A 25587-nucleotide genomic window follows, 5' to 3' on the forward strand; every position below is an offset into this window, starting at 1 on the left:
TTATTGATCCTCCTCTAGCACTGGACTAATTTGCCATCAGAGGAAGAAGATGGCAGCTGCTAAAAACATTCTCATTATTTTTCTCCTGGGCCATTTCTGCAGAGCGGAAAAAGCAGGTTTGTTGCTTCTAATTGTCTTAGAATGTATTCCTTCTTTTCATCTTAAAAAGACCAGACAGTGATATTCTGGTCAGCTCGAACATTTTAGTATTTTTCTATTTATAACAACACAACACAGATCAATTGCATATTTAATTTCAAGAAAGATTACATTTTTCCTGTTCACACAATGTTCCGAGTGTTCCAAAGTAGGCAGAAGTCATTTTAGCTGTAATCAGAATAAAGTGAACAGAAAATAATGAGATCTGGGCAAAATAGAAAGAGTTCTGTCTAAGTGAGAGAAAGTTTGCAGGTTTGTTCAGTAAAAACTGTAGCAACCCAATGTTTTAAATTTGGTACAATAAATATGATTGCCACTAGTGCTCGTTCATACTATGGGGCAGATTTACAAATGGAATTTAGATTGATCATTTAGTAAGGTGAAATATCACCTTACAAGGGATAATACACTTAGCTTAGTGAATGTGATGAAAATTCTCTTAGACTTTTGTTTGTTGTTAACCTCCTAGGCGGTTCATTTCTGTTCCGATTTTTTTCGGATGTCTAAAAGCGGTACAATGTTTTTCATGAAAATTTATTTTACAGTATAATATAATAGTATGAGTATAATAAAGTTTGAAACACAAAACCATGTCAAAATATTAAATAAAAAAAAAATGTTTAAAAAATAAATATTTTACTCATACTATTATAATATACTGTCAAATACGTTTTACACAAATAAATCCACTGTATTGCATTCAAGTTATTTTTTATTGAATGCAACACAAATAGATTTGAAATTCCCGCCACTCCCCGATCGGAACACCCGCACGCACCGACATCACCGGGAACTCCCCGGTGACTCATCAGATGCAGAAGGCGCCAGCTGGAGGTAGCAAGAAGACGCGAAGGATGATGAAGGACGCCAGCGGATCAGGTAAGGCTTGAATTATCATTGTTTTGCATTGGTTTAGCTACCCCAAGTGTGACCAGGATTACCGCTTTCAGCATCTTTTTTTTACCCACACTAGTCACACTAGAGGTTACCACTCAGGGGGTAAAAGCTTACAAACAAACATTAGTGATTTTCATAAAAGCATAAATACATATTAACATATATACGAAAAAATATAAATAGGTATAAATGAAATAGAAATACATAAATAAAATATTTCCGTATATTCGGGATAGTGGAGAATACCATGCAGGAAAAAACAGGAATTTTCCTTGCACACAATTGGATGGTTGAAATCAGCTGAGCTTCAACTCATTTCCTAAGCTAAGTGAAATCGCCCTTTGCTATGTGAAAAGCCTTTATGTGGTACACAATACATAAAAAGCAATGTCACACACTCATTATATTCAGTGCATTGCTACATTGCATTATTTGCATGCATTTCTGCTCGATTCTGTGTGCTGCCACATTCAATTCAGTGCAGGTGGCCAATATTGCCATATATTTTGGTATACTCAACAAGCATTGCATAAACAAAGCCTAAGCTGATACATTTTGCACATTCCCATTGTTCTTCTAATCACTTTGCATAATATGCTTTTTATTATGTAAAATATTAAAATTAAACATAATATACAAGTGCAATTTTTTATATTCACCTAACTGAAAGCAAAAGAAAGTTTATATATTTTTATATCCTAGCAATTTTAAAACTTTAGGACATTGCCTTTAATACATATACTCTGTGTTCTTTCCCATCCTCTCTCCTAGGTGGACAACAGGAGGTTGAAGGTAAATCCCCTCTTAAAATTGTTGGATTTTCATCACTGTCTGCCCCAGTGACAATGATCACCATGAGAAAATGAGGGGGTAAGGTTCCCAGGGGGAATACCTACAACTATGAAAACCTGGCAGGTATTCCATCCCTTCGCTGTTGCTTTTTCATTAATTGGTTCCAAAATACACTTATGCACAATGGCCACCTATAAATGTGGGATGGGTAGAGTATTGTCATTACTAGCTACTGGGTGAGTGGATTTAAATTATTTCCGCACCTTAGTTCTCCCTCCGGCATTGTATAATAAGTAATTTCTTTTTTTTTTTTTTTAACAGTGTTCCTGTCTGATAAATCGGCAAGTAGCGTTCTAGTAAGACAAAAGAGATACAACAGTGGTGCTTTTGAAGAGTTTTCAGCAGGAAATCTTGAAAGAGAATGTTTAGAAGAAAAGTGCACTTTTGAAGAAGCCAGAGAAGTCTTTGAAAATGATGAGAAGACAGTAAGTATTATTTTAGTTTTCACATATGTTTCAATTACACCAATTATCATGTAAAATGTAACAGTGAAGATGGGAATCCACAAGGAGTATTAGTCACAGCTTCAAAATTTGCAGATTTTATTGTCGTGGTGTATTACAATCTTTTAAACAAAGGTGACATTTTAGTGTTTTTAGTGTGTTCACTGTAAATTTTCATGCAGTTCTTCACTTTTATGCTAGCGGCTCAGCTATGTCCAAAACACACATTTATCTAAATGCATGGAGATACCTCTCCCCACCGTACAACTTTGTATGAATTATCAATTATAGAGACAGGTCCTACAAGTGAACAGCAAATGCTGGATTTTTTTTCCTCCTAAAAAGCCTAAAAACTCTGTACTACATTGATTATTATGGAAAAACTTTATATTATACAAAACTTTTTCCATGGGCTGAGGATCTTGTGTGGTTTTTTTTAATGATTCATACCAGTTTTACAGATATCCTGATCATTCTTATGTCTGAACACACTACTTCTCTGGGGATAACACTTCATGTACAGCAATAGCTTTTATAATTATATTAAAACATACCAACCTATACACTATTATTTAATAATGTGACCAAAAGCAGTCAATAGGCTAGGACAAACCACTGTATTTTATCTTAAATAATACATTTGTGGCGTGTTTGTATACATTACAGTTGAATGCCTTTTTATGTTTAAATCCTATTTTAATGGAGAAAGATATATGTTTTACAGAACCTATACTTAGGCCATTTGGTCTGGGGAGCATTTGCAATCCCAGATGTATTTTATTTATTCTCATAAAACCTTGTTTTATTAACAGCAATTTAAAAGATCCAGAGATCAATCAATAATTTAAAAGCAAAAACTATGCACTCTTTCCCTTGGATGTGCTACATTATTTGTGTGGGGCGGAGATTAGATATAAGATATTATATTAGATATATATTAGATATAATATATAAGATATATAAAATATTATATTAGATATATAATAAAATAAATGTCAGTTTCAAAATTTACACCCTCTGGAACTGTTATATTTAATTTATATATCTATTTTTATGTAATGTTTAAGATATATCATGTCTGGGGTGCATTGTAAAAAAAAAAATATATATATATATATTGTGACACCAATGCAGGATTGGAGGTGGAAGGGAGATATATTTGCCCAGGATTCCTCTGTGAGGTATATTTGCCCAAGATTCCTCTCCTGTGTGAAGTAGCAGGTGGAAAACTCACCTGTGAGCTAATTATTGAAGCAGGACTGAGGGTGGGGATATAACCCAGAGCCAGGAGCTCAGTAAGAAGCCTAATTTGGAGAGACACAGACAGGGATCTGTGCGGGCTCAGCTTGGCTTAGAGAGACACAGCCAGGTGGACTGTGTGAGAGAGAGCCTAATTTTGGAGAGACACAGACAGGGGTCTGTGCAGGCTCAGCTGGGCTTGGAGAGACACACCCAGGTGGACTGTGTGAAGAGCTCGGTTTGGAGACACAGACAGTCAGTCGGTCTGTGAGGAGCCCTGCTGAGAGACTCAGAAAGTCGGTCTGGGTGATTGAGCTCAAGTCAGTTGGTGTGAGTGAGCTCAAAAGTGAGTAGAAAGTTGCTGCAAGCTTTGTTTGGAGCTGACAGGGAGAAGCCCTCCAGCTGATAGACAGGAAAGTCTGATGTATAGTAAGTGCCGGACAGGCAAGGTTTTCTTTTTGCTGTTTTTATTTTATTTGCAACCTTCAATAAACCCGACAGCAAGCCAGCTTAACACTTATACCTCGGTGTGTGATATGAGTTGGATGAACCAGACAAGTGTCCTTTGACCCCAGCAAAGGCGATCCTGAGCGAACCCCCTCACAATATATATAAATATATATATTTTATATATAAAAGTATATATATTATATAAAAATAAATATAAATAAATAAATATATATATATATATATATATATATATTACTATGCATAGCTTCTGATGTGACTATTTTAAAAGTGTTAACTGGTTACCAAAAGCAAGCAGAGCAATACTCCCAGTCTTTCTGGAAGTGATATTGTCACTTGGTCATCCACTGAGTTCAGGATCTTTGGCCACTGTGATCAGCTGCCCTACAACATGAGAAATCATTCAAGCATAAAAGCATGCCAAAAATATACTCGTAGCTCAGTGTACATTGGAAGGAAGACAGTGAGTAGGCACGTAAGCTACTGCAGAAGAGATTTGTCTCCTTGCTAAGGGAGTGTATTGTCATTGTAGTGGTTGGTCATAGGATCAAGGTGTGCACACCTTTGCAGGATGAAAGCATTGGTAAAGAATAGGGCAGGAGATTTCTTTCAGTGATAGGTAAGCAGGGATATTATGGCCTGGTGGCAGGTGCAATTTCTGTAAGTGGTTAGAGAAAGTGAGAAAAGTGATTTGGGCAGAAGTTGAGTGTCTGGCACATTGCTAGGAGGTGGAAGAGTAGGGAAAACAATGAAAGAGTTATATAAGTGGTGAAAGCTTTTCTGAGGGGGATGTGGATGAAGTATAGAGGCCAATATGGTGATAAGAAGTTGAGTGAGAATGTGTTTGTGCACGTTGGGGAGGAAAGGGGGTGATGATTAGGGAAGGGGTGCCATAGTGGTAGGTGGCGAGGTCAGACAGGTGGGTAACTAGCAGAGTGTTTCGAACAGAAAGTTTATGTACAGTAGCTATTACAATGTTAGATAAGAAGGTGTGGAGCCTGGCTTGTTGATAAATGTAGTAGTGGCAATTGGGGGATGATTGTTATGGTTGTTGCAAGAGGAAAAAAAATGGGAACTGATGGGGTGTGGGGGGTTCTGGCACAATGGTGGTGATATGGATTTGACAAGGGCAGTGCAGACAAAGTATGCAGGGAAGGGAGGTGTCATGTCTGGGTCAGAGGAACGTAGTTAACAAAGGATCTATATTCCATCTGCCTGCCCACAAGGAGGGTAAAGTAGTATGACCTGGTCTTTTTGGCAGCCCTGAAAGAAGTTTACAGGGTGGTGCAAGCAGGCAGTGGGTGCCAGCAAGTCTCTTCCAATGCCTTCATGGGAATCTTTGCTGTAAGAGAAGACTCTCTTTGGAAAAACAAAACTTCCAGTAAGACATTGGGCCTGGAGAGGATACACTTTCATCAGTGAACCTGGGTGATAAAGCAAACCTGGAATAGATTTGCTATTTGTCATTTGCTATTTGTTAGCATATGTTTTAAATCCTGGTCCAGATACATTGCTGGTTTGCTGGATCACACAGCTTGACTGATGAAAGCGTCTCCTCACCAGGCTTGGAGAGCTTTAATAAATCGGACCCATTATCTCCAAGGAAAAAAACTAAATGGTGGTAATATAGTGAATCTAAAAGAAAGATTTGTATTAAGGATTTTTTTACCAGTTTGGATTAATAAAGGTGGGAGTAACAGAACTATAGAAAGGTTCATGTCCCATGGGCAATTTTTCAGCAACAACTGCCAGACACTGCAAATTGCTAATTCCAGCAATTATTGGCCATTTGTAGAGGGCAATGTAAGTACTATAGTTGATGTCAATTCGTAAGAGAATGGTTCCTTTAACATTTACAGGTCAAACTGATGTTGTAACAATACATTAGCTATTGCTGCTACAATGGGGTCTCTTTCAGTGATCTGTAGCTAAGACATAGGAGTGAATACAAAGTAATTGTTGCTGGAGATCTCATTTCCTACATAAAATGCTGATAAAACTGCTGAGCTACACGTCACGTCACGTCACGTCAAATTATTGAACAAACTTTTCTTAAATTAGATTGCTACTACAAAATTGTCTGTTACATCCTAGCTGCTGCAACATTTGCTTTTCCCACTCAAATAATATTTCCTTTCTCACTTTTTTTTACATTGTCATAATGTACACTCTATATTTGTCTTTAAAATAGAAACTTTAATGTGTATCAGCCACCGCATAGCAAAACATTCAAAACAGATATGGTATATAAACTTTCAATGGATAAAGAACATTTTCCAATACTTACATTCTATTGCACTACCGAGTGGCGTGTTTTTGCATTCACAACGCAACTACCCGAGGTATGCCGATTCAAGGACCAACTGCAACTGCCAGGTCCAGGGGCCTTCTTGTTCCCAATTTAATTTGGACTGAAGAAAATAATTAAATCACACTAGGTCAGTAGTGGCCAACCTTTTTGGACCTAAATGCATGGACTCCAGACCGCGCATGTGTGGGAAGCCATTTGTCACTCAAAGGGGAAGAGACTTCCCCTAGAGTTACGCCATGATGCCAGAAGCCGTCCACTCTCCCATCACAGGGGTGAGCCTGCGATGGGAGAGTGGGCGGTTTATGTCCAGAGACACAAACCCCACACCGCCCTAAGCCTGCGTTCTGTACGGGGTATGTGGTCCACGGCTCGGTGTGCCCCCCCCCCCCAGCAGCTGACCATTGGTTGGTGACCGCTGCAATAGGTGACCATAAGCGGAGACTATGCTAACCAATAGACTTCCCAACAACTTAAAAATGATACCACTCACCAACCAATGGCAAACTCCCAATGCCAATATAGCAAAAAAACGGCACCCCTGAGTTCAAAGGTCTTTTTTTTCCTAAAAAATGTGTGGTGCAGGCAGTGGCTGCTTGTTTTGTATATTTACATGGTCAACATAATTTTACCTTGTCAACAAACTAGCAAGGTAAACTTCAGTTCAGATTCAGATATTCCGAATCCAGAATTTTTTGTTGTACAAACAGTTCTTGAAACGAATTAAAAATCTGTGCAACCAATCACAATAGGTCAGCTGTTGTCTGAATCTCCTTAAACAAGTTGTATGTAGTATTAATAGAAACCTTTAACAAAGTTAACATATAGGCTGCTTTTGTTGACTCATGAAACCCCTATATTTGAATAAAAAAAACGATGAAGATGAAAATGAAAATGGTGCGTGCCCAGGCATAGTTAGTATTTGTAAGGGCTTTGGTAACATGGACATGTGTACAGTGGATGAGCACTTTTTTACCATAAGCCAATACATAACCACAAAGCTCTATCAAATAAACCATATTTAAAAAAATTATATGAGTTTTTTGCAGGCGTTTATCAGGTCTTTATTTGTCCCAATGATGAGGCACTTTATGTACAATCTCATGGTCTACATGCTTGTCAACGGTTTCAAAAGACTCAAATAGGAATAATTTTGTATTTCATGGTGTTTGTATGTGGTTTGCAAGTGTTGCCAAGGAAGAAATACAATTCTATAGCCATTTTATGTAATTGAAGTTGAAAACCACATGCAAAGTCACCAGGTGCCAAGCAGTTGAAATAAAGACCCTGGTAGTGGTAGAAACATGTCAAGTTGGCCATCCATGTGAACAAGCCCTAAATATGAGCTGCTGCTCTTTACATGCCTTGGCTGCTTTCGTCAGCAATCTAAAGGATCTTTTTATAAAACAGAGATTCTGCCATTCCCTCAAACATTCCCTAGTGGGAATCAGTTTCTGCCAATCAGATCTGGAAGATCTCCACTAGGCAAGGTTTGATTTTCTGTTTAAAACTAAAGCCTTAAAATATGACTGAACTACTCAATAGCCTAAAGTTATGTTTAAGGTGGATAACTAAAATTTAAGACACTGTAGATTGCCCTATACATAAATGTTATCATAAGCCTTAATACTTCACCTTGTGAAAAACAGTTTGATCTGCCTTTTGGCTTATTTAGACAGTTTAGAAAGAATGGGAGACATAGGTATAGCACACAATGTTGTTTCTCATCCATTTTGGTGCTAATTGCTGTACTTTTTCTTCATTCCTTGTCAATTAAGCCCTTGGGTTTTATCTGATGTAAGGCATATCTAATTAAGCTAGCCGAGTCAAACCTAATAAAAATTGCTTTTTCTTTCTTTTGACACAAAAGCAACAGGAACACATTAGAACAAGGTATAAATAGTTTTATTAATGCAGTTCCAATTTACTCTTATGTCATATATGCTGTTCATATCCGTGGCAATTTTCTTGCCCGTACGTTTTCTTTTATCCGTACGCATTTTTTATTGATTACATAAACAGTATCCTCTGTTCAGTTTCTGCACTACAAATGCTTGCAATGGGTAACAGACATCAAAATATAATTCAATTTACATGTATTTTATTCCTGTATGTATTCTTTCCTATCACATAACATATCTATTTCAAACATTGTGGGCAAACAGCTCGTCAGGATCTTTATTTCTTGGCAAATTGGTCAACTTTTGGAAGTTATGATATATAGCAGTGGTCCCCAACCTTTTGCAACTCACGGACCACTAAATGTGCAGACTCCAGACCGTCCATGCGGGGGACCCGTGTGTCATTTAAAGGGTAACAAACTTCCCCCAGAGTGACGTCTTGATGCCAGAACCCACCGATTCTGCCATTGCAGGTCTGAGTCTGTGATAGGAGAGTGGGCGAGTTGTGTCTGGAGAACCAACCCACCCACCGCCTTGAACCTGCAATGTCTCCGGGAGACGTGGTCTATGGCACTGGCTGGTACACCCCCCAAGCGGGGTCCTTCCACTGACCCCGCTTGGGGGTGCATCGGCCAGAGCCCAGCCCACTAGTGGACCGGGGGTTGAGGACCCTGGATATATAGGACATAAATAGTAATGTATGTGTATAAACTCTTGGCTCTAACCTTGAATAATTGAAGTAATTTGAATTTAATGGGAATAAAAATGTTAAACAACAAACCTAAATACCCAGTTGTACTCCTTATAAATGGAGAAAAAGTACAACTTTAGGTTACTTTTTTTGTTTTTTATAAATTACTTAAGATTCATTTTGTATTGTGAGGTTGCTTCCCCCAATGTTTAAACCCAAATGTACTTCCATCACCCCAGATATGAGAGCTGGGACTCTCATTCAGTGATCACTGATGGCAACCTTTGACCTTTTTATGCCTCCGTTCCTCTTGGACATTTACAGAAAGCAGTTCACTTTCTCAGAAAGTGATCTGAGATTAGCCAAAGAGAGCAGAGGCGCATAAAAAAGATCGATACAAAATCAGTCTTGGACTGGTATCCCAGGTTATAGAAGATATTTAAGCCTTTGTGTTGCCATAAAAAAAATCCACCAGTGACCCTCAGGAGAAAATCAGACACTTCGACTCAACAATGAGCACATATGACCATTAGATGTGACTGTTATATCTATAATCAAAGCAAAGAAAAAAAACTGGAAAAATTGATTTTTACCATAATTACCTTAGCTTTTTTTCTTTCCTACTACCCTTCTTTGCAGAACTGATAGGTTTGCCTCCTCCTAGACCGCCCTTAAGTGTAGCAATAAAATAATTCTTTACCCTCTATGGCCTTGGATTTCAGATCTCCTATCCAAGTCCATGATGAAGGGGCAGGTGTCCTAATAGGACTTTATCCCGTCTCCATTGTTGCCGAGTTATTAGGGCTGTAAAATACATTTTTGGTAAAAGTGCAGGAAAATATTTGGGAAGTAAGCTTGCACATTACTTATATAGAAGTAAATATTTTTTGTGCTTGTTGGCCAAATATTAGCATGCTGAAACTACAATCTTGAGGGGTACGGGCAGGTAACCAACATCCCCCCACCAATTCATTATTGGTAATGGATCTACGTATAATAATCCTCATCAATGATTGTGGCTGGACAGTTCTAACAAAAAAAAATGTAACCATTCTCCTCAGTTCACTTCATCTTCCTCTAAACCACTGGTGTCATACTGAAATACACAGAGGTCCAAAATTAAAAACTTAGACCACGATGGAGGCCAGTTTACTTCATCTATAACTAACAAAAAGAAACCCCTCTAAACACATGAGGGTTGAAAAGACTAATTTCTATCTATCTATGCAGGCTGTGTGTTGTTCATCCTCTCACATCACAAGTTTGTCTGACACTAAAGTGTCAGGAATAATGTCCATGTATTGCATGAATTGAAAATAAAGATGTAAGGTGTTAACGGAGGCGGACAGGCCAGATGTAGTTCATTTTCGGAATTAAAAAAAAGGACATTTAGGGCCAGACTTGGCCCGCGGGCCAGAGTTTGACACCCCTGCTACCAGTAATAATAAGTGGAAAAAAAGCACACAGCACAATCAGCATCCCCAGGGTCATAAGGAAGTTGGCATGGGGAGGCATATAGAAAACTTGCACAGGCTCCTTGGTTGCTCCAGACTTCATAGTAGGACATTGCTTATAAAATATGTGCCACTGTTCTGATTGAAATATTGATAAATAATAATTCATAATATTCATATTACCTAAATTTCTCCTTTTTTCTTCCTAGAATGAATTTTGGAAGCAGTATGTTGGTAAGATGACTTTTCTTACTCAGTTATACAATGAAACAGTTAATTATGTTTTGTAAATACTGGCCCCTACATGTGTTACCCAATATATTCATATTTATTTCCTATTATTTATTTTAATTACATGCATGAAGCAGACATTGTAATTAAAATGTATATATTCAGCAGGACACCAGCTGCTATAATGAGATAAAGGTTCCCTATCCAATATATTAAGAAACCTTGTTGAATACTGATGGCCTAGCTAGGCAAGAAAAACATTGAATATATTATGACAATCACTCATGGGTTATTCAATGCAGAGAACAATCATGATGTCCAAAGTTCAGTAGCCTAGAACAATCAAGATAAAACCATTTCCTATGAATTTGGCTTTAGTTACTACAATTTAAACCTCGTTTAGGGTTAGATTTCAAAGACGACTAGAAATATCTGACCTGGGAGGCGAACACCCAAGTAGTCCATTATTGGTAGGGACAGCTGCCTGTGGGTTAAAAAAAAAGCGAATAACTCAAAGTGTGACACAAAGATTGGTGGCAATGACAAAGGTAGACATTGTCTTTAAGAACATTGTCTACCCTAGTGCACCTTTCTTCTGTGCAGAAAGAGTCATATTGTGAAGAATAAACTATCTAATGAGCCGAACAAAGTGACTGCCACTTTGGTGAAAAGATATAGGTTCAATTTATTAATATACTAAATAAAATATTGAAAAAAGTATGACTGTTCATATTCCTGTAATACTAGGTGAGAACAGGGAGAAGATGTCTATATAATGCCCTGGAGCTGTCCTCAACTTTTGCAAAGACAAGGTTTTATTAGCAATAGGAAAATATTGTGATGTCAATGTGTATGTTTTTAGAATAATTTGCCCCTATTAAATATAGGTCTACTGTGCGTATGGACTATACCAAACATCAAACAATAAAAACATACTTACAGGACAGAGAACAGAGCTGACTACTTCTGTTTCTTCATTGTCCAGTCTGAAAGCTAGAATGGATCATTTGCCAAACAATATTTCCTAATTGCCATAGTGCTAGAGAAAAGCAAGGACACAGCACAGACCTGGCACCAATGTCTGGCAAGAATACCCAATAGGCAAGACTAGCCAAACAGAATTACATTCTTCTTTTAGACAAAACTATTCAAATATCATTTTAATCTTAGCTGTGAAGGTAATTAGCTAGAGGGCATCTGACAACCTAAACTTGTACAAAGCAAATTCTAATGAGGTAATAAGTGAATACGTGCGGTGGACAGAACAATAAATGCTGGATGACATTTCCCAGCATTATATTTGAGGCTGTATGTCTTCATGAGAAGGCAGGACCTGTGGTCACACAGTTGTGAGATTTTTAGCTGCACAACTATAACCAAGCACAACCACACAATAAGACTGTTGCTTTTAAAGATCCATGTAATACTGTAAAACTGGATCACTTTGAAAATGTGGTCTGGATCCTTTGTGTTACTGCATTTTTTAAGCAATGGTATCCTAATGGGGTTATAGAGACTCAAGGCACACCTTACCATCTTGATTTCTGGGAAATGTGAGCTCTCATATGTGTACCCCCTAGATATAATATTACTGGCTGACTCCAGAAACCCCAAACCAAAACCTTTATAAAGTCCAACTTTTAAAGAATACAAAAAAATAGTTTGCCCTACAGATCACATAAATGTAATATACTTCCCTGAAATGTTTCATAACAATGAAAAATACAAATCACAATGCCTGCTGTCATAGCTTATTCAGTTTATGCAGGGGGATATATACATCCAACTGAGCAACTAATACAAAAATCTCATATCATGAGGTCACAGTATTATTGCATTGTTCTCAAAAAGAACACACTTTATGCAATAAATCATTTTGATAGAAACATGAGCACTGGAAATAAGTGCTCCTATTCTACATACAAAATAATAATTGATTTGCAAACAACAGAGTGTTCAGTTGAAAGATCAGCATAGAAATGGAAAGTTTGATTGGGTCATTAACCACAATTTGGCAACCTCAGCTTTGTTTTCATATATTAGTATATAGTAGAGGAATGTGACGCCAAAAAAAAACAAGAAATATTTAGCAGTTACCGGTATACAAATGTGGGGAGAAAGAATTGCATTGTGGACATACAAACAACAGTTACCAATGTCAGATTTCAATTCATAAAAGTTAGATAAAAAAAAGAATTATGACTGCTTGCAAACAGAACTATATACAATACAGTAATCCTTGTACTATATACAATACAGTAATCCTTGCTTTTTTTGGACAACAGGGGCTGGTAGAGCCAGTTTCTTTGTAATGACGAGCAAATCTTCTTATGGGGGTTTGCAAAACCAACAGAGATTCAGACAACTCGGATTTGTGAAAATAAATGTTTAGTACTGACCTTGAGATCCTTGCAAGGTTTTAAATATTATAGCTGCCACTGCCATTTGTTTTAAAAGATGCAAAAATGCCCTTTTCCTTGCCTTACTACCCAGTGATTGAGCTGGAACAAATATANATTCAGAGAAATGACCCCACACTCATTCCAATACAGTAACTCACACAGTAAAGCTGCGTACACACTTGCAATTTTTGTTGTTGGAAAGGATCTTTCACGATCCTTTCCAACGACAAGGGACTGCACGATGGAGAGGGGAGGGGGAGAGCGACGGAGCGGCACCCTGCTGCGCGCTCTCCCCCTTCCCTTTCATTAGGATCGGTTGTCGTCCGTCATCCATGGCAGGACGGTCGTTCGGACGATGGACGACACCGACTGTACACACGGCAGATTTTCGCCCGATATTTGGCCAATGCCGATTATCGGGCGATAAAAATCTGCAGTGTGTACGTAGCTTTAGGACCAAGACCTAAGTCCCTGAGGATGACCATTTCTGTTTTATTATTTTTTCTACATTTTTTTTAAAGAAAATGCAAAGAATATAAACCAAAATTAGTAAACTAAGCTGGATAACAAACTAAAAATTAGTACAAATCAGTACAATATCTAGACAGGATGAACCTCCTCTTACGCATAACCAAAAAAGATAAGATCAAGGTCAAAGTAAGGACTAAGTAGCCCAAAGGGCAAGTTTCCATTCTCATAGTCTTAGTCAGATAATCTAGGATAGACCTTGACCAGCGGGGTCCAGCCAGTAGTTTTATACAAGAAATGAGAACAGGGCCATTAGCTATATTAAAAAAGTATAAAAAAGAACCATTAGAGAAATTAGACAAATAAAAACAGGACTAAAGAAGAGGAACAGAAATGTGATGGGACTATTTTATCATGTTAGTATTGTTATAAACATTTGTAAATCTCATTGTAAAGTGACCTGCACTTTGACCTGCACAGGCTTTCTTTAAAATACACAAAAGTTATCTTTTTCCAGATATAGATTATTTTCAACTAAGGCTTGGTATTTGCTACATGCTATTAAAAAAAAATCCCTAAATACTTTTTTTCTTGCTTCCCAATTCTTTAGATGGTGACCAGTGTGCATCCAATCCATGTTTAAATGAAGGAGTTTGCAAAGACGATGTGAGTGCCTATGTATGTTGGTGTGCACAAGGATACAGAGGGAAAAACTGTGAGTTTGGTATGTATTGCTCACCTGTGTTTATACAGATAGACTAGTCTCATTATAATCATGAAAAAAGAGAGACTGAATAATTATGTTTATTTTAAATAGTCATTAAAATCATTTCTCTTGATGCTTCCCAAGTTAATACTTTAAAATGAGACTGATTAGAGAAAGTGTTTCTTGTTGGCATTGCATCCAGATCTTAGCTTATCTTTTGCTATTGCATGTTGGAAAATTTAAATACACATTTATCATATTGTTGCAGGTATATGCCATTTATTTTCTCATGTCTCTCCTAATGTATAAAAGTACATGTACTGTTAATTTATGCTGCAGTGTAGTGATCAAGGTTTTGGGCCTGATTTATTAAAGCTCTCCAAGGCTGGAGAGAATACACTTTCATCAGTGAAGCTGAGTGGTCCAGCAAACCTGGAATGAATCTGGTCCAGGATTCAAAACATTTGATAGCATCCAGAAAACCATTCCAGGTTTGCTGGATCACCCAGCTTCACTGATGAAAGTGTATTCTCTCCAGCCTTGGAGAGCTTTCATAAATCAGGCACTATGTCTGCAATATCTGTGCTGTGGAAATGAGCCCTGTCTTAAATACAAGTAATATATGAATTCAGTGTTTGGGGGTCACTTGACAAACTGTCTGCAGCCTCTAAACCCAAACAGAACCACAAAACGTTCCACCATTTCTCTTTAGGCCAGTCTATGTGTTATTTGGCAAACTGTAACCTATTCAGCACATCTTTTTTTCTAAATTGGGATTTTGCGGGGGCTTCTTGCCAATAGTTTGGCTTCACATCTTCTAATTGTAACAATACTCACAGGTAACTTTAGACCTTCTTTGATCTTCCTGGAGATGATCATTGGCTGAGTCTTTGCCACCAACTGCATCAATTTGGAAATATCTGGCAAATCTAGTAGTATTATATGAAAATGTCATATGCCCTGTAAACTAAAATCAATCCATCTTGAGGCATGACTCCACCTGGTACACTCCAATTATGTATTTACCCTGCTATGGTTAAATTGATATATCTCTCAATGCTCTTTAACTGTTCGCTCCTTTTTCAGGATATTTGCCATATTTATGCAGTATCTATGTGGTTCTTATGTACTAAACAGTCCAAAAAAAGCTTGCCACTATTTTCCCAATTTGCAATGTACAAGAGGTACCATAGGATACAAAACTTTAGCAGATATTATTTCTGTAGGCACACATTACATAATTTCAAAGTTCAAAAGTCAGTAGTTTACTTTTGGTATATGAATGTACGGTTTTCATAGTATAGAAAACAATGTATATTGAGAACTTGTTTTCCTGTACAACTGTACGAGCATATCTTTATATGCTATCCCTTGATTTTTTTGCAGAATTGCCTATTACATGTACTATAAAAAATGGAGGATGTCAGCAAATGTGCAAGGAAAATACTGAGAAAAAAGTGGTGTGCTCCTGTGCAACTGGATACAAACTGGCAGCAGATGGGCAGTCATGTCTGGAGAAAGGTAAATCTAAAATCTCTATTACTTTTTCATTTATAATCTGTTCATACTGATCTGGATGTATTATAAACATGATCCTCATTATTTAATGCAGGCAACTTCAAAAAAGGATGGAGTAGAAGCAGACACACCTGGGTGGGCTCTACTGGGGTCCTATGAGCAAAGTTGATAGGTTTCTGTCTTAGCATATTTGCTGGACAAGGGAATGGTACTGGTGGGGCTGCATACAGAAAACAGTTCCCAACATTGGTTATGACATCCTAATGGCTAGTTTATTATACAACCTCCCCCATCCCCCACCATCACCCCAAAAAAAGCAGGTCCCAGACAAAAAGTGACACCTGCCTATGCATATTACCCACAACAAATACATTTGCCATAAACTTTTTCCATCTTTTTACAGTGCAATATCCATGTGGAAAAGTCAGTGCACCAGAAGCAATTCCAAAAGAAGAAACCCGCTCCATACTGGAACCTGAAGACTATACAATTAATATTACTTCCACTGAGCATCACAACTCAAGTGAAAACATACACTTGGTGGAACCCTCAGATGAGATTGTGCCAGTTACAGATGATCCAAATGTCAGGATCGTTGGTGGGACAGACAGTCTGAAGGGTGAATTTCCATGGCAGGTAGGTGAAACACAGGAAAATTAGCAATATGAGAGGGTGATACCACCACAGATGGCACCATTCATTTTTGGGGTCATTCAAACCACTTCCTGTGATCCCAAGCTATAATAGACACAGTCTGAGAACACAGTACTCCTGGACATAGTTGTGCCTAAAGGTTTCTAAATAAGCACCTATCAGTCCATAGGAAAAAATGGTATTCTATACTTGAATTGTACCCATAAATAGGACAACTACTGGAGTGGAATTTAGTTTGCCAAAACACTAAATCATAAAAGCCTAGCATAAAAAGAAATCATAATAATAAATATCAAAAATCATGTATTTTGTTAATAAATACTCTTTACCTTTCTTTCTTTCTTGCCTTTGTGGCACCTTGGTGCTTCTGAATTTCAGCATCTTCTTTACAACTATTGCTAATAAGATTTACTACAGGGGCATGCCATTTTTTTTTGTGGTGTACCAGTAGTGGACCATGCCTGTGCTATGGGTGTTCAAATGGCTATTTGTAGTTCCAGATGCCCCTGTTAAATGGTGACAAAACAGGAGAACAGAAAGTGGTAGAAATTCTATAACAAAGTGTCCAGATAAAAACCTTTACAACAAGTCATAAAGTAATATATAATGAAAATATCAAAATGTATTTTTTTTACATTTTCAGTCATTTTGAAGCTTAAATGAGATTGTAATGATAGTTCCCCATGCATTTAGGAATAAGTGACCCTCTATCAGGTGTTAAAGCATGTCTAAATGGAAGGAAGAGTTTCTTTTATTTCATTCCATTTGACCTGTGAAATATACCATTGGACACATGATGTTGTATTCTTTTGATAAGTGCAAAAATACCAGTTGAGCCTGTTAAAAATCCAGAGCTTTCCTATGTCCCGTTCATTCTTCTATTTATCTCACTATATCTCTTAACCTGCATACACACGTGAAATTATTGTTGTTGGAAAAGATTTTTTCTCAATCCTTTCCACTGACTAAGGACTGCACGATGCATGAACGTTGCTGTACATAAAGCCCCGTTCTGCTCTAAGTAGAGGGGAAGGGGAGAATGATGGAGTGGCACCCTGCTGCGCGCTCTCCCTTATCCCTTGGATTGGGATTGTTAGTCATCCATCATCCGTGGATCCGCCAGGACAGTCGTTCAAGTGATGGGCGCTGTACACACGCCAGATTCCCATCCGATATCGGCCCTGAGACGATTATTGGGCGAGAACCATTGGACGTGTGTACGTAGCTCAAGTTATTCCATTGGACTATCGAACATCTCAATTGTTTTTTGTGTACATATAGGGAAGGTGTTCAATAAAAGACAACTGGACCAGGCTAATGCCATTCCTAGCTATTTCAGTGCAGAAAAGAACCTTATTGTCAGTTCACAGCAGCAAATAAGGACCTCAGTCTGTGTCAGCCAGGAACAACGGGTATTTTCCGCACTTGCAGATCTGTAAACTAAACAACATCAGAGAATATTGTGCATCTACTGCAGGGAACTACCGCTTGTTTTGTCATACACTTTGCCTAAAGGACTTATCTGCTCAACTAAATTTGCGATTACAACCTTGATCAAATGTAACTACATCAGTATTACTATGCATTTTGAACAAATGTAAAAATTAAAACTTTATTGGACAAAGTTTCTTGTCAATTTGTAATGTGCAGGCACGAGATCGGGTGATGTATGCTGCTGTAGTTGTAAAAAAAATAAATGCAGATCTCACTGCACATGTGTAAGATCAGCATCTTTCTTTTTCAATGACAGAAAAGTCCCTTATGCAAATGTCTGATCTGGGCCTGCCGAAGCTTTCTGGGATTTGTGACATATGTATCCCAGAAGGTTCTGTGCTCCCACACAGCCTGTTTGCCCCCATATAGCCTGTACCGCCCCCATACAGCCTGTTTGCCCCCAGACAGTCTTCACCGCCCCATACAGCCTGTACCGCCCCCATACAGCCTGTTTGCTGCCACACAGGAAAGGATCGTGAAAGATCCTTTCCAACTACAAAAATTGGCAGTGTGTACGCAGCTTTAGGGTTGTGGAGATCCACAAAGGTGTGCAGCAAACCATGGGCAACCAATCAGATATTGGCTTAATCCAGCCAAATTATACCTGGTCAGTTGCTTTAGTTTTTTGCACTGGACAGTACAACTTTCTTTAACACAGAATATTAACATTTATCTTATGCAAATAGCGTTGTAGATGTGCAAACTCAGCTGTCAACTGTATACTAAGCTAGACAGAACTGCACTGATTTACACAGTGTGGGGATTATCTGTCCCTGCAATCCCCAAACTGTCTTTTGTGATGTTCATCATACAGTGGCATTGTGAGATTACTTTGAAAAATATATAGTACAAGTAATAAGGTGTAAAAAGAAAGATCAGCGTGTCCCAGAAAGGCATCATTATCCATTCTGCGCAGAACATTGGATAGCTGTACAAATAGTTTTGGTCTTTCAGTTGACACATTACAGTATGCAAAGCACAGAATACATTTACTCCAATGATATCTATATAAGAAATCTGTCCTGCCCTCTGCTGGATATTTGCAAGCAGCAAAACAAACTATTCCAACTGGCTGGCATCATTTCATTCATTTTTTATTCTAGAATACAATGTTCAGCCTCATTAAATATAAGAGCATTATTTATGATAGAAGTGTTTCTATCACTAGATGTAGCCAGATTTGTATCAAGTTTTTCTTGCAATGAGGGAATAACTAATGTGCTTTACAGGACCTGCCATACTTAAAAATGTTCACAGAGCCTCCACAATATCACGCTGAATGGCAGCACACTTTATCTGATACATTTGGGGAGCAGTAGAAAAGAGAAAAACTACACAAAAGACCAAACAAGATAGTAAAAAAAAAAAACAAATGATGTAAATAAGAATCATATATAATAAACATATATAAAGCAAAGAAAGTTAGATTAGGTAAAAACTAATCTAACCTGTTTAATGATTATTGATATATGCTATTTGGCCTTAAAGTAAAACTTGTAGTTCTTTACTGGGTAGTATGTCAGTGGTGTGCTGATATATATCTCCATGCAATAAACTGTAATGTTAACAATCTATTATTATAAGATAAATAAAGCAGTAGAATCAGTAGGAAATACCCAGCCATACTTTGACCCTAGTCTTGTACAGTAATACTTAATATACATTGACTACTATTGCTCCCATCTCCAAATCAACCATGGCCTTTTTGAGAATTGAGGCATTTAAAGGCAACAGACAGCATTTCCAAGTACTGAAGCAATGGCTTGTGAATGGTCTACCCATCTGTAGCTACCAGATTGTCACACATGAATCTAGCTGTTTCAGCACAAGCCAAGGAAGGCCAAGTCCATTCGATTATATGGGCTTTGATAAAACTACCAAATGTTATATCAGATACAGCCTGGCCGGTAGTTTGTTCTGGCCTAACGCACCCTGGCCGATCCGGCCTAATTCCGGCCAGCGTCAGAGCCAGAACAAACTACAGGAGCTGGAGCTGTCGGAGTCCCATGCGTGTTGTGGATCCCTCGCCTATTTAGCATGGCCGGCATTAACACTTCTGCCGCCGGGGTAAATAGGGAACATTTCTTCTCCTCCCTATGCTTAGTGGAGGAGAGGGATTTCTCTTCAGGGGGCGTTCCTGGTGGGGGCAGAGCTATTAGGGCAGGACTCGAGAGAGAGTCCTACCCAGTGTGCTCCTACCTACCCCTGAAAAAGTTTGCTGACCTCTGGGCTAGACAGTCACCCTACGTTAAAATGAAGGTGCCTAATGACATACAAAAATTGTAATGTATCCTAAGATTTCCTATATCAGAAATTGATTGGAATAATAATGGGGTACCAAATATTTCCACGGACCTCTACATATAGGTATAGACTTTTATGAAAACTGGAGTGACAGGTTCAAAAATTGGAAACAGGATTAGTTATTAAAGCCAAAAGGGTGACCAGACCAGGCTGGGCTAGCATTGGACTATACAACTAATTGGCCATTAACCTGGGCAGAAAATCATTGGCATTTCCTCCTTCAGTTCTGCTAATGGTTTCACCCAAAAGGTTTCAATGTTCTTAGACAATGTAAAAGTAAAAAAGTTCTTACAAATGTTGTTTTAACCCACACACAAGTGAAACAGTCATAGCATACATGGTAGCGGTGCCAAACTGATATTCAAAGGTCTATATGAGACTATGACCTGCCTCATAGTAACACACTTAAAATCAATTAACATTCTGTTACTTTCTTCTTTTTCAACTCACTTTTTGACAATCTTGGACAAAAGTTAAATAGGAATGAACACACCTAATGCCCCAAATCACCTGTAGATCAAAACACAGTTATATGAAGTTGCATACAGTTGGTACGAAAAAGTCATATTAAAAAGTTATCATTGGCTACTGAGAAATTGGAAGGGGGAACTTTGGAGCTCCCAACAGTTGTACAGTATCTGGTGCATTAGGATCGCATATCTCCCACACAAATCACTGTAATTGAAAATAGCAAGCAATAAATGCAATCAATGCTTTAAAACCCATGAATAATCAGCTTTGATCAATAAGAAGCAAAAATGATGCTGAAAGTATCAGCTTTGTAATGCTTTTGGTTAAGACTGCTGAGTTTAGCAAAGAAGTGAGAGTAGTAAATAAAGTGGATGTATGCAGACTGGGCTAATCTGCCATGCGGTGGAGACTTATGTATTTAGATCAGCTTAATAGCTGCCATATTCATTTAAAATCAAATGTTCCTGGAGACTTAGATCCTAATGTTAGACTAGAACATGAAGCTACAGAAAATCATTAGCTCTCTCTGTCTTGATTTACTGCTTTGGCTTAACTATCTAGGTGTCAGTATAAGTCAATAGCAACCACAGAATGATAAAAGCCAAAAGTTGTGCCAAATTGAGATCCCTGGACCAGATAGGAAATTAGTTGTTTTTTTTATAAATTGGCACCTTTTTTTTTCTGCACAGGGGAAGGGTGGAGTTTTTGCTGGAATCATTTATTGTAACTGTATGGGGCCAGAAAATATGAGGGCCCCTAGGAGCTGCTATGAGGAAGGTGTTTACTGCTAAAACACTAGCCAAGCACTGGTCGGATGGCCAAGGACAGAAAGTGATACTGGAAGGGCTGTAATCACAGCTAGCATGCAAAACAGTGTTTGAATGGAATACAATATCTTTTTGGCACAATACGATACAGTTTTAAGAAAACTTAAAGAGTTTACGTCAGCATTTTAGGCCTCTGAATCCATAGCTTTGACAGTTTCAAAGTCCCGTACAGTGCAGTTTATAAAAAATCCATGGTTAGTCCATGCAGCCATCTGGTAGGAGAAATACAGCCCCTCAGCACATAGCTCACCATCCATGTTTGCTGATTGCATGCTACCATAACAGAGACTCCTGTGACAGCACACCAGTGCAATGTATGGGCCAATCCCAATAAAAACTAAGCACCTGGAGGTCTTGAATTGTAGTGAAATTACCAAGGAATTAAGTAAAACACAAGAGATGGGGTAGTCTGTATAGCAGTAGATAATAAAAAAATATAATTTCTCTTTTATATAGCAATAGATACATTCTACTGGACTTGCAAGCCTTCCAAGCTGCTTCTTCAAACACTCTTTTTATCTTCTGTCCTACAACATATTAGGATGAATCAGATCAACCAACAAATGCATTACTGTCACATATCCCCACAATTCCAGGGGATGGAGGTGGCGTAGTAAAGAGAATATATATTGTTTCCTTGTCATGTTAGAAACGTGCAACAACGCCAGTTCCGGTCTACTGCTTATATCTTTAGACGTAAAGTCATAGGTAAGTTTCGCGACAGCTTTCCAAAAGGGTGCAAGTTTACGACACTCCCAAAATATATGAAGTAGGAAGTCATGAGACGCCCTACATCTCCAACAAGTTGTGTCTACATGAGGGTATATTTTTGCCAGCTTCTACCGGCGTTCTGTACCATCTAGTGAGTAGTTTGTAATTGATTTCTTAATACTTATTGCTAACTGAAGTTTTTTGGCCAAAGAGTAACATCATCTCCCGTTGCTCATCTGTGAATTTGAAACCCAAGTCCTTCTCCCATCTAGTCACAAATAGTATTTCCATCCATTTGCGTGATGAGGACGCTATATACACATGACAGAGATGATTGTTGCTTGGCTGCCATGCCATTCCATTGGTTTCAGTACTTTACACATCACTGACATTGGTCAAACATAAAAGTCAAGACAGAATGGGACAGAGCACGAAATCTGCATATCTGATCCATGTCCGTAACTCTAAATAGTAAAGCCACTGGATCATTGTCAGAACCAAGAAACCAGCATTTTCTGAGGGGGAAGGCAGTCCCTATTCTTCCTCAATACATATAAACTTACATGTTCTTATCATGCCCAGGGAATTCTGCTCTGTCTTAATTTCTTTCCGCTACTCCCAGTTTTGTTCAATGCCACCATCTACTTTCTTCCAACTACCTAATGACATTGCCCAGTCTTGCTCTGCACATGAGATCCGGTGATGTGTCTTCTAAAAAATGTAAAGAATCAAGTGCCAATCACACGCTGCATGACTGAGATCATGCACATGTTCCATTATGTGCCCAGTCTCAGACATGCCCAGAAGGGCCAGCCCACAGCCCCTTGGGATATGTGATGTAAGTATCCTAGGAGGATACAGATTTTCCCTTCATTCTTTTTCACCGTGGCAGTAAAGCCTGGAGGAGCAGGCACATATTAAAATGTCACATTTTGAAAAGGTAATAAAAAAAAGCTAATATTTTTATTATCCAAATGTTTAGATTGTATTATTATTTTTTATGTTTATATTTTGATAATATGTTTGTTAATAAATATCCAAGCATTGTAGAGATAAAGACCTCTTGAGCAAAAAGGCAAGAATCAAAAATTTATCATTAATATTATTAATATTATTATTAATGATAATAATTATTATTATTAAATAATAAATATTATTTATTAAGGTCAACAAAATATAATCGATGGAACAAATACAACTCTGTAAGTAATAACTATGATACCATTTGTAACCACTAGGCGGAGACAAACTCTTCTAATTTTGTCTCAGCTCTTACAAGCTAAATTACTTTTATTTGTGAATGTACTGTATATGTTTTTATTTGTTTTTTTTTTTTTTTTCTATATATGTCTTTATTATACTTGTCTGACAAGTCAGGAAATAAAGAAAGAAACAAATAAATCATGTTTACAATATGTCATGTTCTGATTACAAATCAAACAACATCACATATGTGTTTCTGTTTCCTTAGGTTCAGTTTATTTATAAAGAGAATAAAGATGGTTTCTGCGGTGGATCCATAGTGAATGAAAGATGGATAGTAACTGCAGCCCACTGCTTTGTAGGGATTACAGTTGGCAATTTTAGCGTAGTTGCAGGTAACTCTTTTATTTAATGCTTTTAGTTGCTATTTTTAACCAAATTAATCAATACAAAGATAAATAAAGGTAAAAAAATAATTAAGGACTATTTCATGGTGTATAAACCATGAATACAACAATAACTATACAAGACAATATTTGTTTTTTTTTTGCTAGTAGTAATTAGTTAACTGGACTTGATCTCGGTAATGATGAAGACGTTTCGCTGCTTATCCCTTGGCTTGTCCATGATTTTTTGTTGCTGGCAATCATCAGACATGAAGAAGCTACTTACCTGTGTAATAAAACACCTTCAACATTACAGAACAAGTGAAATGTGACTAACTACTATGACCTGGATAAAGGAGAACCTGCTGACATTTTCTGTTTCTAGCTTCTCTTTGATCATGTTTGCAATGTTGCTTAAATGTTTTACAATGAAAGAGAAAAAAGAAAAGAAAAAGAAAATTAGATAAAGGTGTTTCATCGGGCCAACAATTAAAAAATGACAATGCTGGTAGTTCCTGCTAGCCTAATTTTAGGGATTGTTACTGTAACCACTTTGTATATCATTTCCTTCCCTGATCATGTTAACATATTCACCTAATTAGCAAGGGATATTTCTGTCCTGGAAAAATGAGGACCAAATTGTTACAGATAATAAAACGTGGAGCTTTTGTTAGATCAGCAGATAAAACATCCCCATTTCCAACCATACATGGCTGGCACAGAAAGGTTGGCACCCTTGTTTTTACCTATGCCCTATCGGTGGCGAGTTGGTGGTGTCCAACTTGGAAATAATTTAATTAATGAAGATATACTGAAAAGTTTTGCCCTGTAATTATGTACAAATGAATTGTTTATCAGTTGAATATTCAATAGCTGAGCAGTTTCATTAAACATTGACAAGTTTTATGTCCTAACACTCATGATATAGTGGTGTAAGTTATATGATCAGAAAAAGGACGTGCAAGAATGATTTATGTCTTTTACAATTTGTTTTATGGTCAACAGGGGAACATAACACCGGTGTTAAAGAAGGTACAGAACAAGAACTTGAAGTAACCAAAATTATCAACTATCCAACCTACAACGCCACCAAGAATAAATACAACAACGACATTGCTCTAGCTCAGCTAGAAAAGCCTCTGACATTAAACGACTATGCCAGGCCTATCTGCATAGGAAACAAAGAATTCACAGACAGGCTGCTGAATATTATACCACATAGCTGGGTGACTGGATGGGGTAATGTCAGGTACAAAGGAAGACAAGCCGTAAAACTCCAGAAGTTGGCTGTGCCATTTGTCGATCGCGCCACTTGCAAAAAGTCAAGCCGATATTCTGTGACTACAAGTATGTTCTGTGCTGGATTTTCTGATGGAGAAAAAGACGCTTGCCAAGGGGACAGTGGTGGTCCTCATGCCAGTGAATTTAGAAATACTTGGTTTCTTACAGGTATTACAAGCTGGGGAGACAAGTGTGCACAGAAAGACAGATATGGGGTATACACTAGGGTATCCAGATTTACAGACTGGATACTAACCACTACAAAACTTCCTTAAAGGACCATTAAAGTTAAACTTCAAACATATGAATATTAAAAAGAAATATTATTTGATGCAGTTATGTGTTTTTTTAACATTTAATGTTAAAAATTATTAAATTTGTTTTTAGATTCAACTAGTATACGTATCTGATTTAGACCTGATACCATCCTCTTAAAGTGTCCCATAAAGCAGTACATAGACAGAGAGGTAAACACTTAATTAGGAGCTAGTTGAGGTGCTTCAATATACAGAGCTGCTA

The 25587-nt window shown here is 37.7% G+C and overlaps 1 protein-coding gene across 2 annotated transcripts; it reads left to right on the forward strand.

The window, feature by feature from the left end:
- On the forward strand, positions 1–25461 carry F9 (coagulation factor IX). 2 transcript variants are annotated; one of them, XM_072429872.1, is made up of 9 exons: positions 28–116; positions 1828–1848; positions 2170–2333; positions 10622–10646; positions 14124–14237; positions 15606–15740; positions 16141–16373; positions 23670–23796; positions 24793–25461. In XM_072429872.1, the coding sequence occupies exons 1-9, from the start codon at positions 50–52 to the stop codon at positions 25341–25343; spliced, it is 1437 nt and encodes a 478-aa protein (XP_072285973.1). In that variant the 5' UTR covers positions 28–49; the 3' UTR covers positions 25344–25461. The 2 variants fall into 2 exon arrangements, with proteins under 2 accessions (XP_072285974.1, XP_072285973.1); XM_072429873.1 differs by lacking the exon at positions 1828–1848 and having other exon boundaries at positions 1–116.
- Positions 25462–25587: the final 126 nt, after the last annotated feature.

Source organism: Pyxicephalus adspersus, chromosome Z, assembly GCF_032062135.1.
Source record: "Pyxicephalus adspersus chromosome Z, UCB_Pads_2.0, whole genome shotgun sequence".
Lineage (NCBI taxonomy): Eukaryota > Metazoa > Chordata > Amphibia > Anura > Pyxicephalidae > Pyxicephalus > Pyxicephalus adspersus.

Coding starts and splice junctions, on each gene's coding strand:
- F9 (XM_072429872.1), top strand. CDS start 50: ATGGCAGCTGCTAAAAACATTCTCATTATTTTTCTCCTGGGCCATTTC. Junction 16,374..23,669: donor AGGGTGAATTTCCATGGCAG/GTAGGTGAAACA, acceptor CTGTTTCCTTAG/GTTCAGTTTATTTATAAAGA. Junction 23,797..24,792: donor CAATTTTAGCGTAGTTGCAG/GTAACTCTTTTA, acceptor TATGGTCAACAG/GGGAACATAACACCGGTGTT.